A 17,345-nucleotide genomic window follows, 5' to 3' on the forward strand; every position below is an offset into this window, starting at 1 on the left:
ATCAAATTAGGTCCATGAAACCTACAGTGCGTTATTCGGAGCCTATCTCTTTCTCACATTTTATGTTGGAAAAAAAGAATGTTTTCCCCTATCAATCTGCACTCAGTACCTCATAATGAGAAAGTGAGAATATTAGAAATCTTTGCTGATTTATTGAAAAGGAAAAACTAAAATCTTGCATTGACATAAGTATTCAGACCCTTTACTCAGAACTTAGATGAAGTATCTTTGGCAGTGATTACAGCCTCCAGTCTTCTTCGGTATGGTGTCACAAAGGCTCTTCTGCCATTCTTCTCTGCATATCCTCTCAAGCTCTGTCAGGTTGGATGGGGGCCATCAGCGGATAGCCATTTTTTGAGGTCCAGAGTACACTTATTCAGGTTTTCATTAAGAATATCTCTGTATTTTGTTCCATTCAGCCTTCCCTCAACCCTGACCAGTCTCCCTGTCCCAGCTGCTGCAAATCACCCTCATAGCATTATGCTGCCACCATCATGCTTCAATGTAAGGGTGGTATCGGGCAGGTGATGAACAGTGCCTGGTTTCTTCCAATCATGACACTTAGAATTGAGGCCAAAAAGTTCTATCTTGTTTCTCACAGTCGGAAAGGCCTTTTTTTGCAAACTCCAAACACTTTCATGTGTCTTTTACTGAGGAGATGCTTCTTTCTGGCCACCAGTTTAGTGGTGTGCTGCAGTAATGGTTGACCTAATGGAGGTTACTTCCTTCTGCACAAAGAATCTTTGGAGCTCAGCCACAGTGACCATTGGGTTCTTGGTCACCTCTCTTATCAAGACCCTTCTCCCCCGATTACTTCGTTTGGTGGGGCAGTCAGCTCTAGAAAGAGTCCCAGTTGTTCTAAACCTCTTCCATGTAAGAAAGCGAAGTCCACTGTGCTCTTGGGAACTTTCATTGCAGCAGAAATTTTTTGTACCCTTCTTCATATCTGTGCCCCCACACAATCCTGTCTCTGAGCTCTATATGCAGTTCTTTCCTTCCTTATGGCTTGGTTTTTGCTCTGATATGCTTTGTCAGCTAAATTTCCAGTGTCATAGTGAAGGGTCTGAATATGTTTGTCCATGCTATATTTTAGTTTTTCCTTTTTAATACATTTTCAAAATGTTCTAAAATTCTGTCTTCTCCTTCTCAGTAAGGAGTATTGAGTGCAGAATGATGGAGGAAAACTTGATTTTTTCATTATTTTTTTACTTGCAAGGCTGATAATGAAATTTGAAAAAAGTGTCTAAAGACTATTTAAATGCATTGTACATAGTATATTTCAGTTTTTTTTCTTCTTTTTAACCAGTTAATGTACCTTGACATATTAGTACATCAGGAGTCTGGTAGTGAGGCACCATAGAGTTATACAGACCTAGTCGACCATTGCAGTTTTCGGGATCTGGGAAAACTCAATCCTGGCAGGATGTTTAGTGCCATGATGAAACCTATGAAAAGTATCTCTTTTTCCAAAGAGAAAATAAAGCTGAGCTTCTAATATCACCAGGTGGTACCAGGTACATTTGGGGTCTTTAGAGGCTCAGCTTTCTTTTCTTTTTGGAAAGAGAGCTAATTTGCATACCCTTTTTCCCCCCCAAAAACACTGCTTGGTCCGTAAGATCATTTAAGTCTATTAGGCACTCTCCATAAGGAGAAATAATACCCCCCTCCTCCCTGGCAGAATGATCAAACCTAATCATGGTAGTGTACAAGGGATGGGTAAGGTGGACCCTATAGGAACAGCCTAGGACCACATGAAAGGCTAAATCATGTTAAGTCGTGCCAGTTGCATTTTTAATAAAGTACATTTTATAAATCACACATAAAGTAATACAACCCCCACATATCTGGTATCGTCATAACTATCACTGCTTGTACTATAAATATAAGCGCTTATTGTAGGACAGTAATGAACAATAACAAAAAAATATTTTAAAAAGAATGGAAGAATGGTAGGGTTTTTATCCCCGATAAATTAACTTTAAGGGGGTTTCCGAGATCTTTTTTTTGCTGATAGCTTATCCTCTGGATAGTTCAACAGTATCTGATCGTTGGGGGTCTGAAACCTGAGACCCCAGCCGATCAGCTGTTTGAGAAGGCAGCAGCGTCAACAATGCCTTCTCTCTGGTTCAATTGACTGCGGCCAAGCGCGTTACCAAGCACAACCGCTATACAATGTACGGCGCTGTGCTTAGTAAGCTGCAAGAAGCCTTTTCAAAACAGCTGATTGATGGGGGCTCTCGGGTGTCGGACCCCCACCAATTAAATATTGATGACCTATCCAGAGGATAGATTATCAGTAAAAAAAAATCTCGGAAAACCCTTTAAATAATTTTTTTAAAAATATTAGCCCTGGAATCCAAATAGTGGTGGTAGAAAAGTCTGGTGTACATTAGCTGGTGTGGACTGATTGGCAGTCCCACTATTCTAATGACAGTTTCTTCCATATGAGAGCCATGATGGTGGCGATCAACTGTGTGCCACTTGACCAGCTCCTAACACATGTGGCAAGAAGCTGAGTTTCCTGGGGAAGCCGCGGCCACCACAACAGTGACCACTACAGGGGAAATGTACTATGCAGTAGCATGCCTAAGGTGTTTGGCACCCGGGGCAGGTCCTTTCTCTGGCACCTCCCAAATTGTGACCCCTCACAGTAGTAATGCCCTCATTTTACAACCTTCACGGTAGTTATGTTCAGATATGTGCACCCTAATAATATCCACATTGTGTCCCCTCATGTTAGTTATGCCCACACTGTCCCCTCACAGTATTTATGCCCTCATTGTACAACTTTCACAGTAGTTATGCCCACATTGTACCCCTTCAAAGTACTTATCCCTTCATTGTGCCCTCTTCACAGTAGTTATGCCCTCATTGTGCCCCCCTCACAGTAATTATGCCCTCATTGTGCCACCTTCACAGTAGTTATGCCCTCTCTGTGCCCCTTTCATGGTAGTTATGCCCTCACTGTGCCCCCATAACAGTTATGCCCCTTCACAGTACTAATGCATTCTGTGCTTCCTTCACAGTAGTAATGCCCTCTGGGCCCCTTCACAGTAGTAATGTCCTCTGTGCCCCCTTCACAGCAGTAATACCCTATATGACCATTCACAGTAGTAATGCCATCTGTGCCCATTTACAGTAACAATGCCCTCTGTGCCCCTTTACAGTAGTAATGTCCTCTCTCTGCCCTCATAACAGTTATGCCCCTTCACAGTAGTAATGCCCTCTTTGCCCCCTTCACAGTATTAATTCCATCTCACTGCCCCATAACAGTTATGCCCACTCCCTGCCTAATAACAGTCATGCCCCTTGACAGGAGTAATTCCCTCTGTGCCCCCTTTACAGTGGTAATGCCCTTTGTGCCCCCTTCACAGTAGTAATGCCCTCTGTGCCCTCTTCACAGTAGTAGTGCCCTCTGTGCCCCTTCACAGTAGTAATGCCCTCTGTGCCCCATAACAGTTATGCCCCTTGATAGAAGTAATGCCCTCTCTGTGCCCCCATAACAGTTATGCCCCTTCACAGTAGTAATGCATTCTCTGTCCCTTACAGTAGCAATGTCCTCTCTGTGCCCCATAACAGATATGCCCCTTTACAGGAGTAATACCCTCTGTGCCCCTTCACAGTAGTAATGCCCTCTGTGCCCCTTCACAGTAGTAATGCCCTCTGTGTCTTTTACAGTAGTAATGTCCTCTCTGTGCCCCATAACAGATATACCCCTTTACAGTAGTAATTCACTCTGTGCCCCCTTCACAGTAGTAATGCCCCTGTGCCGCCTTCACAGTAGTAATGCCATCTGTGCCACCTTCACAGTAGTAATGCCCTCTGTGCCCCCTTCACAGTAGTAATGCCCTTTGTGCCCCTTCACAATAGTAATGTCCTCTGGGCTCCCTTCAGAGTAGTAAGCCCTCTGTGCCACCTCAATGTTAATAAAATAAACTTTAAAAAAAAACCAGTAACTACTCACCTTGTCCCGTTACTGAGGCACAGATCGTGCTGCAGCACTATGGGAGGAACAAATGCAGATTCCATGAATACAGGCTCCTCCCACACAGGCCAGCAGTGCGAACTGTGCCTGCAAGGTTGAATGGTGAAACAGGGAGAAGAAGACTTCCTGCTTCTTCATTCAGTGCACCAGCCTGAAGAAGAGAAAGCGCTCGGGGAGCTGAGCAGTCAGTGAGTGACAGGACTGCAGCTCCCGACGCTCAAGCAATGAGTGCTTCCAACTGTATTGATGGAAGCGCTCATAGTTTCTGGCACCCCCTTGAGAGTTGGCACTTGGGGTGGAGAACCCCCTCTCCTCCTCAGCCCCCCTTGGTATGGCACTGGTACTATGACATGGTGGCCTTTCATTTGAGCACACCAAAGCAGATGACGTTCTGAAACAGCCGGTTTCTGTTTTGGCTTATAGAAGGGCCTCCCAAGTGGCCATGTCCGTAAGTCCCAATAAGGCATATGGAGAGGGGTTGTCTTTATGAGTTAACTCTTTAAAGGATATTTCAGAGAGTTCAACCATTGATTTATTTTTTTTACCCACCAGATGTTACATTTTCTGGATTTAAGAAAAGCTGCTACAGTGATGATATTGACACTTGCATTATGTCTAATCCTGGAAACATGGCCATAACCTGCCCAATCACAGCCAAGAGGATTAAGATGTCTGACATAAGACCTGACTACATCTTCTACTTCCATCCGCCTGACAGGTATCATAGAAATCATGTGCATTATTAACATGGTCCCCAGAGAACCTATTATGCCCCCTTAAACCTATGACTACTCCAGTACTACAGTGGTGCCCAATGCCCATTGCACCCTCCTTCGACTTTGAAAACAAATGAAATTACTCTTAAGAACTATCTATAACATTAACTTTTAAGTGAGCGAAATTACAATTTTACTGACAATTAGGATGAAAGAAAATGTCTGCCACGCACAACATGACTTTCAAAAGAGTTTCCATCTTTTCATTTGGACCTTTTCCTTATTCCCTGTGACTACTTTCATTACAATTTTCTACATTTTATGCTCCATTTTTCCATCGTGGTGATTAAATCACAGATATAACCAGATGAATTTGTCACTGAACTGTGTCTTTTGTGTACCCTGCTATCACCTCTGATCAGAAAACAAAAGACTCTACCAGAAACGTACATGGTCGGCTAGGGGCATATTTCAATGGGAAGCCACTGCCAGATCTCCTACACTATCTGCTATAGAAAAAAAAAGATCAAAGATGTTGAAGTTCAACATATCCTCATGATTCTTTTCTAAAAATTCACCATCTGGGGAGCTTCAAGAGGTCCCCTTATACAGTAGCTCCTTGACCAATCTCACTGAAATTTACAGTTTCGACTGAGATTTATCTAATGTGTATGGACATCTTTAGGCTCTAGACCCCAAGTTATCTTTTACCAATCCATTCATGGTACAGAAGGTCCACAACATACCTAGAAAAACATAAGCATATTGGAATTTCTGTAGGAGATCTCAAATATCAACATAATGACGTAGACATTGAGGTCTGGTTAAAGAAGCATTTTGGTTTGAGCAGTTTATTATTTATACATATGCCTCTACAGAATAGAAGGGCATACATTGAGAAGAAAATGCTACATAGTCGAAATTGAGCCCATCTTCTCTTATAAACCCTTGATTATCTCAACTATTATTTCTGCACGTGTTAGTTGAAGGTGCCAAATTACTGTTCTCCAAAACACCCAAAGATTGGTAATTGGTGCCCCATGAACCTCAGGGTCTGCTCCAATAGCAAGTACACCCATATAGGAGATTGGTAGTGCAAAGCTCTGATAACCATAGGGTTTGAAATATGGTATATGAGTGTGCTGGGTCTCATAATGGTACATTGTCCAAGGAGTAATAGCAGTTTGTGTAACTTCCCATCAAAGGAAAAACGTCTACTAATGCAGTAATTACATGCTCTTCTCATTACATGGCAGAACCACAGGTTGCCCGTTATCCACTGAATGTTCTGGTGCACAAGTCGCCCTATTCAAAGATCTGGATGGCAGTTTTCTGGGTCTTGGCCCTCCAACCTCAGTCTTCTCCAAGTCAGAACTTGATGCTGTATATCCCTGTTACAATGTCGGTAAGTAAATACTCTTAGGTACATCTATTGACAGATGACCATAAAAAGGAAATATCTAGAGAGAGAACCCCAACAATTCATACATGACTTTGACATAAAATGCATATGTTAATAGGTCTATGTCTGCATGGTATTATCAGTATTCTTATCTTACCAATGCCAACCTTTTAAAATAAGTTTGAGGAGACTTTTGAACTTCACTCTTCTTAGGGTTCATCTATAATTACCCCTTGGGTGACATTTTACTTAGGCGAGAGATTTCATATCCTATGACAAAGAACCCAAAAAAAATAAAAAAATGATGGGCTTGTCATGACTCTATCATCTCTTTTTGGTTGGAGTCATAACGGTATGTCAACATTGGCACCAGACCCATGCACTGATGACTTTATATATATTCTTATACTCTGAGATTCAACATACTCGAATTAATGCTCATCTGGTATTAGCCTCCTATGATCCATGTAGAGAACAGTAGGTCTAACGTTGATTGTTGATATCAATGCCACCAGCAACCACTAGATTAGGCCAACATCTGTGGACTAATCATTGCCATCATTGCTTTTTCAACTGCATTGCCATGATCATTATGTCCAGTGGTTGTGGTTCTCACACCAGTGGAGTCAGGACATCAGTAGAGGAGTTAACTTAGACACCATTACTTGGAAGAATTGGGTCCACTATGCCGAGAAACATTGAAGATGGCTCATGGGTAAGTATCTTCCAAGAGTATTTTTACTGTCCTGACATTCAGTATGTGGTTTGCAACATACGGCATACCCCCTCCTGGTACGTCTGTATTTCAGGTTGCTATTTCATCCTGCATTTCCTGGCTTCCTTGCAGAAATTCATCGCTTTTCTTGTCTGTAGCTGTAAGAACTTCAAACAGCATTATTGGGATCTTTCTTTTTTTTTTTATTCTATCCTGAGCGTCTCTATTCTTCAGGACTGACAGGACGTCGGAGATACAGATACAACTGGAAGGCTGACAGAAAACGTGTCTGCCTGTATCTAAGCCTGAATATGCCATTTTCTTGTAGCCCGAGGGGAAATCTCATTTTCTTTCCTAGGCAATTATAGGCCTCAAAGACTGAAACTAGGTATATGTCTCTTTAATCTCCGCAGAAATTTATGTTCTCGCTTTCGACCGCTGATGTCCTGGGTTCCTCAGCTTTCTAATATAAAATACTGCCAGGAATCCGAGACAAAAAATGACAAAGGCAGCAGAATATGGCTCCGAGACTGTTATTTCTCTGACGCCGAGGTTACCAAGACAATCTGTTTATGATGCTAGAGATACAGCATCGTTTTCGAGGCAAAGTAATGGCGCTGTACCTAGGCTTTGTTACCGTATAAGCAAGAAGATTAATACAAGCCATTGCGCAGGAAATTGTGCGCTACACAAATACGATTTTTCGTTTATTTATTTTTTTGTAAGGTAAGGTGAACATAAAATGCATTGCTCAGCCTACATATACATTGCAAAAGTATTCAACCCCTTTAAAGGCAAAATGTTTCAGACAATTATTTTTTTTTTTACAATAAAACTAGAAACTAATATAGTTGCTTGCATAAGTATTTAAAAAGTACCTGTCAGCAGGATGACTGTTGTTAAACCAGGTACAGTATACTGCCTGATAGGGTTGATCCTGCTGATTAAAATGATACCGGCTTTGTGAAAATGGGCTATGATATTCCAGCAAGATAAAGCTTTACGGGGTTGTCCAGCGCTTAATATTCTTGACCTATCCTCTCGGGATAGCTCAACAATATCTGATTGGTGACGGTCTACTTCCTTATCATTACGCTACGTCTCATCTCAATGTAGCGGTGGTGTAGTGTAATTACAAATACTCGCTCCATTCACTTCCGAGATGAAGTGCAGTGTAATGAAGAGGAAGCAGCTCTCCATGCCTCCTCTTCAAACAGCGGTGGTGGTGACGAGTGTTGGACCCCTGCCAATCAGATTTTGATGACCTATCCTGAGGATTAAGCGCTGGACAACGCCTTTAAGTGTATACAGGGCAACTTAGCTTTCCAGCAATGGCCATGCCCTTCACTTCAAGTGAAGTCCTAATTTGCATTAAGAATAAAAGTCTTTTTTTCTCAGGGTTGCGACAACTGATTTTCACAAGACAGATATCATTTTAATCAGTAGGATCAACCTCACTAGGCAGTATACCTGGTTCAATGGGTCTGATCCTGCAGATAGACACTTTTTAAAGAGGACCTGCTACCACCCAAAATAGTGTGAAATACCATATCAACTTACTGTAGCGACATTTCTCTTTTTCCAAGAGTTGCTCTGTTCCCCTCTTATTTCCACCATATATTAGTCAAATTTGACTATGGGTATGCTATTTTTTTTTTTTTACTGGGTCACCCAGCTGCCCATTGTTCCCTGGGAGTAAAGTTTTCCCGCTCTGATATTGGCCAATGAGAGAGGAAAGTGCAGGACAGCTTGAGTTGCAAGATTCTGAGATATCTCTAAGATAGCGTGTGAACTTACTCCCTTACTCCCATTCCCATTCACAAGCATCAAACACTGTGGGTCCTTGACTGCCAGCATCTTCCTACTCCCAATAAGCATAGCCACCTGAATACTCACCTGAACCTCCGCTCTGTTTCTCCGGCGGTCTGTGCCAGCCTGCATCACTATGCCCCATTCCATCTGACACAGTTACTGGAGTAGTGTTTGGACTGGCCATTCCACATGAGGACTGCTGTCTCTTGCTCACCTGCAGTCATCTCTGCCCATAGAGAATGTGTGCTCTCTCTCTGGCTCTTAAAAGGCCAATGCTTCCTAATTAGGGATGAGCGAACCGGAACTGGATCGTTCGGGTTCGTACCGAATTTTGGGGTGTCCGTGACACGGACCCGAACCCGAACATTTTCGTAAAAGTCTGGGTTTTTTTTGTGTGAAAAACTAATATTGCTAAATGGTTTTAGAATAATTATAGTAAGTTTACTGTTGAAGAACAAACTAATAAACTTTTCGGTCCTTCCTTCTTACAATCTCATAGTTTCCATCATTAGCTCTTTCCATCATGGTAATAATTAGTATTAAACATTACGAATAGGGATGAGCGAACTCGAACTGTATACTCGAATTTTGGGGTGTCCGTGACACGGACCCGAACCCGGACATTTTCGTAAAAGTCCGGGTTCGGGTTCGGTGTTCGTCGCTTTCTTGGCGCTTTTGTGACGCTTTCTTGGCGCTTTTTGAAAGGCTGCAAAGCAGCCAATCAACAAGCGTCATACTACTTGCCCCAAGAGGCCGTCACAGCCATGCCTACTATTGGCATGGCTGTGATTGGCCAGAGCACCATGTGACCCAGCCTCTATTTAAGCTGGAGTCTCGTAGCGTCGCACGTCACTCTGCTCTGATCAGTGTAGGGAGAGGTTGCAGCTGCGACGTTAGGGCGAGATTAGGCAGTGATTAACTCCTCCAAAAGACTTCATTCAGTGATCGATCTGCAGCTGTGGATCATTGAACTGCTGCTATTCAATTGCTCACTGTTTTTAGGCTGCCCAGAGCGTTTTTCATTCACTTTTTTCTGGGGTGATCGGCGGCCATTTTGTGTCTTGTGGTGCGCCAGCACAAGCTGCCACCAAGTACATTTAACCCTCAATAGTGTGGTTATTTTTTGGCTATATCCTACATCAGGGTGAAGCTGTCACACCAAGTGCATTTAACCATCAATAGTGTGGTTATTTTTTGGCCATATACTACATCAGGGGCAAGCTGTCACCAAGTGCATTTAACCCTCAATAGTGTGGTTATTGTTTGGCCATATACTACATCAGGGGCAAGCTGAGCCTGTCACCAAGTGCATTTAACCCTCAATAGTGTGGTTGTTTTTTGGCTATATCCTACATCAGGGTGAAGCTGTCACACCAAGTGCATTTAACCATCAATAGTGTGGTTATTTTTTGGCCATATACTGCATCAGGGGCAAGCTGAGCCTGTCACCAAGTGCATTTAACCCTCAATAGTGTGGTTGTTTTTTGGCTATATCCTACATCAGGGTGAAGCTGTCACACCAAGTGCATTTAACCATCAATAGTGTGGTTATTTTTTGGCCATATCCCAGTCTAATTCTGTCTGTAAACGTATACCTGTCACCCAGCGCCTAAATAGTAGGCCTCAAATTTATAGTCAGCTAAATCTGTGGTTATTGCTGTAGCTGGGCAAGGTTTTTAGTGTCCGTCAAAGCACAGTTTTTGTTCTGGGTTGAAATACAATTCCCAATTTAGCAATTCTCTAAATTAGTGGTTTCTGCTGTCTCAGGCCTACTTTAAATTTATGACGTGAAGCCAGATTCTCTGCTATGGGACCTCTCTCCAATTGATATTGGTTAATTTTTATTTATTTTATTTTTATTTTAATTCATTTCCCTATCCACATTTGTTTGCAGGGGATTTACCTACATGTTGCTGCCTTTTGGAGCCCTCTAGCTCTTTCCTGGGCTGTTTTACAGCTTTTTTAGTGCCGAAAAGTTCGGGTCCCCATTGACTTCAATGGGGTTCGGGACGAAGTTCGGGTCGGGTTCGGATCCCGAACCCGAACATTTCCGGGAAGTTCGGCCGAACTTCTCGAACCCGAACATCCAGGTGTTCGCTCAACTCTATTCCTAATCTGTTCCAGCCTGTGGCTAGCCTTCCCAGGGCATTTAAGATACTTCCCCCTCTGGTTGAGTGCCTGAGCAAAAAGGTTCCCTAGCTTGTTGGTCTCTGTGAAGGTGTTGCCATCTGATTTTCCATGCCTGACTTTTGCCTGTTTATCGTATTGTACTTGTTCCACCTTTCCTGATCTCGCCTGTTTATCGTACAAACTCTATGCTGTCTGTCCCAACCTTTGGCCTGGACTCTGCCTGCCCTGACCTTGGCTTGCCCACCAACTATGATTCTTTCTGTCCATTTTGGTGCCACACATCAGTGTCTGGAACCGTCTGGGTCAGCTGTCCCTGAACGGAGACTACTAGAAATGGTAGACGCCTGGTGGGTTTTATTTGAGCGGATTCCTGATCTCTGTATAGTGGTTCAAGGGTGAAGACCGGGGGACACTTAGACGATGTCCTCCACACCCGCTGTGTTACATCTATTAAGTCAGAACTGGTAAACCATGGTAATAGGTGGACCGCAACACTAGTTGACATCTATGCCAAAAGAGTGACACGTAAATAATAGACAAATAGATAAATAGATATATGGATAGAAAGATAGATAGATAGATAGATAGATCTATGTCAATTAATATACTGTCATTCTTTCCATTTAGTTTTTTTTCCATCCACAGCACATTTTTTTAAATGAGTTTTCAGAACTTACAACCTAGACTATGGTTGAAATCCTAAGATCTATCTTTGTGTTTTCTTATTTATACTCCATGTCAATAACCGTCTTTTCTAAAACATCCGTGACAATATCCGTAACATATTTCTTCAAAGTAACAAGGCACCTCAGATCTGACCTCTGCTACCGAATCCGAGATTTTGACTTAGATTTCGAGGTTCCTGGAGTCTTATTTTTATCTTCTTTCCCACATGAGGAAGATCTTCAAAGGGTCCAAAATTAGACACAAGAAAAGCTCTGAAAATTATTTGCAGGGTTCTTGTAAGAAGAAATTGGAAGCATTTCATCATATTCTTGTCTTCCAAATATTAGCATTTAATGAGATACACATTTGCTTCATTTATTTTGAGTTTTCTCCAAGGCCGGCAAATACCAGAAACTCCAATGTTATCATAGGATAGGGACATTATTGGTTTGTTTTCTTTTCATTCTTTCTGTTTTGATTCCGAGGTTTTTTGGATATCGGCCTGTTTTTTAACTGAAGCAGCCGCACTAATAAGATGGGAGTTTAGGAGGAGGTAGAACAATCGTACAATATGTCTACAGATCTTCCAGAGATAGACAGCTGTTTTTCAAACAGGATATTGAAGGAGCCAGATTCCCAAGAACAACGGGATTTCATTCATGAATGTTCTGCAGAAAGAATTTTGCCAACTCACAGTTGAGCTATGCATGTTCTCAGTAGGGTCAATGACAAGGGGAGTCAAGACTTAAACCTTACAATATTGACTTCATTACTATCCCGTTGAGAACATGCCTTTATCTTTGCAGTAAAGAAATATAAATAGGTTGGATGTTTCAACTGATAAATCTGACCTCAGATTTGTCAGATCTTCTAACCAGAAGTTCATATGTATTCAGCATGGTCTGTGTTGGTCGACATGTACAAGACTGAGGGCCCTTTTTTGTTTCTTTTAGGCTTGGAAAGTCTAAAATGTTCCATAGATAGATACAGAGTGAATAGATAGATAGATATTAGATTGGTAGGTATTAGGTATAGGTGTAAAGATATGTTCCTGATAATTGCCCTGTGTATCAGCTGAAGTAAGTGGGTCCTAAAGGTCTTGTTTTACTGGCTAGGCTGTTATGATGAAGTGAGTGACCACCGATGCTCCACTCCTCCAGGTGGGTGGTGCCACTGCACTGCTACCCGCTCTACCACTTCTGGTTTCTGGTGGTTCAGATCTGCCAGTATCTCTTTTATCTTACCTGATAGACTAGGTTGCCAGAGAAGTGCTGCTCCGTCCACTCAGTGCAGGCCGAGGCTGTGCACATAGGGTACGTGCATGCTCCCTCCAGTTCTTAAAGGGCCAGCACTCGCACCCTAATCTTCCCCAGCCAATGATAGGCTACCATGGGAGGGTGCCTGAGCAATAGGTTCTAGTACTCTAATGTCCCTTAAAGGTGTGCCATTAGCGTGTTTCCAAAAACAGAAAGAAAACCAATCACATGTATCCCAGCGCTGCAGGATCAGCTTGAAGTAGGTCTTTTTCAATATGTCGAAAGTTTACAAAGAGAAAAATAATCCATGCTGACTCCGATTTAACAGAAAGGGATTTGGGAAAAGAGAGATCCTTCAGATGTATCTTCAGTATTTTCTTTTATAGCTTCACCGATAGTGACTGATTCCACCTCTTACACTGCATCATGACATCCAGTCTCCTCCTAGAACCTTCCCAGGAACTTACCGTGAAGTATTGCAATAAAGAGTGGTAAAAAAGTGCTCTAATATACTCACAAACATTCAAGTTAAAATCACATATAATAAAAGTCAGTACATAGTGACATAATTTTATTTGTGGTCGAGGCTACAGCCGAGAGCCAGTGCTATGACGAACCGGGAACCTGTCAGAGAGGAACCTGTTACCTGACTAAAATGGCTGGAGGTGTGCCCTTAGCCATGCCGAGGGTAGACCTAAAAGGGGGCATACCCTGATGAACAAGGAGAGAAAAGGAGAGGGAGGGTGGGGCACCGAAAACGCACGCAAGTGAAGGAGGGGGCGTGCTCCCTTTTAAGCGAGCCTACGCCCCTCCCACAAATGCAGGCTGACATGTCAGCCTTTAACTACTTGTGGTCGAGGCTACAGCCGAGAGCCAGTGCTATGACGAACCGGGAACCTGTCAGAGAGGAACCTGTTACCTGACTAAAATGGCTGGAGGTGTGCCCTTAGCCATGCCGAGGGTAGACCTAAAAGGGGGCAAAAACCACACCTGAGTAGGAGGGGAGACCTTTTATTGTGATGACCAATTACAGTACCAAACTATGAAAAGCCCGTGAAATCTCAGCTTGGGGGTTCGGTATGTAGCGAGTGAAGCAAGAGGAGCGCCAGCGGCCCATTCTCCGGATGACGTGGCCGGGCACGTTATGCTTGGAAGCCGCGGATGCTGCCCCAATACGGAAGGAGTGCCCTGAAATGGCCTTTGGGTCGAAACCCAAACCCGAAGCCAGAGTGCGCACGTGCGAGACGAACTGGGAGGTCGTGAGGGGCAAGGCCTTGAACGGGAGCAACGGGCTGTCCGGGCCCACGTCCCCCAAGGCTGCTAGCAGACTCCCCAGCACCTGGACCGGGCACCAAGCGTTGGCCGATTGGAAGAAGCGTACCTCCACCGGTGGACCTACCTGCATGGTTTTGGACGTAAGGAGGTACAAGGAGAAATGGTCGTCATGCCAGGCCAGCTGACTCCTGGTTAAACCCTTGGCCCTGACTGAACTACGGGTGAATTCACCGGGTCTTAAGAACCCGTAAAAACCGAGGTACATTGCTGCTTTGATGACTGTGCTGGAAAGGAGCCCAAAAGGAAAGGCGTCTAGGGAGGAGGAAAGCCTTCTGAACAAATCCCCTGACACCGGCTGCCTGGACGGGATGGTCACGAGGTTGTTTTCTGAACGCCCCTGAGGGTTGCCCTGACTGCCTGGGAAAGGAAAACCGACCTGCTTTCGGGGTCTTCTAACATGGCGAAATGTTGGACCCCGGATAAGTACAATTTGATAGTGTTGAAGGATAGCTTGAGATCCTGGTGACAGTAGGCGATGAAAGCTGTGATGTACGTGGTCATATCGGTGTCTCGTCTCGGATGCAGACCCGTGAACCTGTTGAAGGTGTTCAATGCGGTCCTGTAGTTTCTGGCGGTGTTACGAGATAAAGACTCCTGCATCAGAGATTTAGCTGAATTAATGAGAAAGTTTAATCCATCACCAGGTTTTGGTACAACGGAGGAGATAGCCCCACCCGGTCTGCCTCCGGCATGACCTGAAAGAAAGTGTCGAAATTAAAGCGTGACAAGGCGTCCGCGGCCACATTATGCACTCCTTGAATGTGTCTGCAAGCCACATGGAAGTTATGTTCCAATGAAAGCCAGACTAACCTGCGGACGAAGGACATGATCTGGGGAGACTGGGATCTGCCCCTGGCGACTATGTCCACCACTGCCTGACTGTCGGTTACAAACACTACTGAAGAGTTGGCCCACGTACTGCCCCAAACCTGGGCCGCTGCTACAATCGGGTACACTTCCAGCAAGGGGGAAGATTTCAATGCGGCTCTAGCGGATGACACCTCTGCTGGCCAGGTACCCGCGAACCATTGGTTTCCACAGATAGCCGCGAAACCTCTAGAGGCGGCGGCGTCCGAAAAAACCAATGTGGAAGCTGGGCCCGGCTGAGGTACGAACAAGGAGACCCCATTCCATGAGGCCATGAAGTCCTGCCACATGGCCAGGTCGGCCAAGGCTTGGGTGTCCAAGGTGACAAGGCTGTCTTGCTCGGGGGCAGAAGGGAGTAGCTGCAGGAGTCTGGACATGAAGGCCCTGCCCTGGGGCATGACTCTGGTGGCGAAATTGAGCATGCCGAGCAGGGACTGCAACTCTACCTTGGTGCAAGTCCTGCTACCCGCTGACCTGGCAATGGCTTCCCTGATTTTTTCCAACTTTACGGCTGGCAACCTAGCTTCCATCCTCCCTGTATCCAGGATTATACCCAGGAAAGTGATTACCGTCGCCGGGCCTTCTGTTTTGGAGGATGCCACCGGAACGTTGAGTTGGTCGAACAGCTGAAGCAGCGCCTGGAGCTTGCTTGGCCGGCAGTCTGGGCTTTCAATTAACAGAAGGTCATCCAAGTAATGGATGACCAGAGGGCAACCGCAGTGGTTGACCAGGATCCAATGCAATGCCTGAGCGAACTGGTCGAACAGCCAGGGGCTGCTCTTGGACCCGAACGTTAGGCGATTGGCAAAGAAAAACTGATCTTCCCACCGGATACCGTAGAACCTCCAGAGCTGTGGATGAATGGGCAGTAATTTAAAAGCGTCGGCGATGTCCGCCTTCGCCAACCACGCCCCCCGACCTATTTTGAGGATCAACTGAATGGCTTCATCTATGGTGGCGTAGCTCATTGAAAACTCCTCGGAGGGCACCAAAGAATTCAGACTGGGTGTGCTGGAGCCATGTGGAGCGGACAAATCGTAAATTAAGCGTTTTTTATTAGAAAACTGTTTGGACACGATGCCCACGGGGTTTATCCTCCAAAGGTCAAAGGGTATGAAGGAAAAGGGGCCGATGAGGAACCCCTTTTCTACTTCAGACCTGATCAGCGCACCCACCGGCTCAGGATCACTGGTTGCCGACAGCAGGTTGGGCCCTTCCCAAGAAGCTTGAGGGAGAGCTATCAGGCCTGTGTGGAACCCTGCTGTGAACCCGGAAACCAGGAACTGAACGAACTGAGGGTTGTGATGGTTCTGTAGCAGGGATGCTAGAAGAACCACATTGACGCTGCTTAGTCAGGAAGGCCTGGACCTTTGAGGACAAGCCAACTGGGGGTGAGCCCTGAAACAGCCCGCGCAAACGTGAAGGGCCCTGCATTTATTGTAATAACACGCGTTCTGATTAAAGTTATTACAAACCTGGCTGTTGCCCAGGAACACTATCGGCCGCCCTAGCTTGTCTGTGGATGGGCCAGCCCGCTGAGGGGCCCCCGAGCTGCCGGGGAGGGACCTGCCCTGGGACGTGGAGGGACCTGAGTTGGGGCACCACTCTGCGGAGTGGGCAATTGATTGGCAGGAGGCGCACGCTGGGGCCCTGAGCCCAGCGAAATGCCGGCAAAAGAGCTCCATGTCCATAGCGGCCCAATTCGTGATATGCTTGAATTGAACCAGCGCGGCTGCCGCTTTGGCCGAAAAGGAGCGATGGTAATCGTAGAAGGCGTGCCCCCCGTACCTGTGGCCCAAGTCCGTGACCCTGTACAGATAAGTATCTAACTCCTCCCGCCTCTCAGGATGGACAGAACAGATGACATCCCTGAACAAGCTAAAGGCCAGGACGAACTCCGTGATGGATAGCTTCCTGTTGAGGCGGGGATCCCTAGCTTTGAGAACAATTGACATGTCGCCGCAGGCTATGGTCTTGCTCTCTATTGTGTCATGAGTAGCTATTAGGATGGACGCCAGATTGACGTCCTTGCCCTCTAGAATGTCCTTTTTGATGCTGCCGGGGATGAAGTATGCCGGAGCTACCTCGGGAGCGCAAGGGACCCTACCTGGGGGAACGAGCCCGGAAGTGGAGGCTACAGGCAAAGGAGACACTGGATGGACGGATGCCAGCCCCTGATGAGACTCGACAGCCAGGAGCCTGGACTGCACGTCCGAGACTGAGGAGGCAATAGTGTTCATCATGGCGTGCAGCTGCGTCAATGACACCTGCAACGTGGACATAGAGACTTGCTCCAAGTCCGGGGCAGCCGGTTCTGCCATGAGCAGCCTATATAATTCGGCTTTTCGGGCGGAAGCCGGGTGTTGAATCCCTCTTCTGTTCAACTCTGCGATCAATTTTGCAATAGTCCAACTCCTTAGAGATGAGGAGCTGGGCTGCTCGGATGCGGGCGTCTCGGGGA

The 17,345-nt window shown here is 45.4% G+C and overlaps 1 protein-coding gene across 1 annotated transcript in view; it reads left to right on the forward strand.

Moving 5' to 3' along the window:
- The window catches only part of LOC122934681 (fibrocystin-like), a 76,197-nt gene that overhangs the window by 13,774 nt on the left and 45,078 nt on the right, over positions 1–17,345 (forward strand). Inside the window, exons 4-5 of the mRNA XM_044290321.1 lie at positions 4,538–4,703; positions 5,958–6,106. Coding sequence (XP_044146256.1) covers positions 4,538–4,703; positions 5,958–6,106 — 315 coding nt within the window. The remainder of the gene's footprint in view (positions 1–4,537; positions 4,704–5,957; positions 6,107–17,345) is intronic.

The sequence above is a fragment of the Bufo gargarizans genome, chromosome 4 (genome assembly GCF_014858855.1).
Source record: "Bufo gargarizans isolate SCDJY-AF-19 chromosome 4, ASM1485885v1, whole genome shotgun sequence".
NCBI classification, from domain to species: Eukaryota; Metazoa; Chordata; class Amphibia; order Anura; family Bufonidae; genus Bufo; species Bufo gargarizans.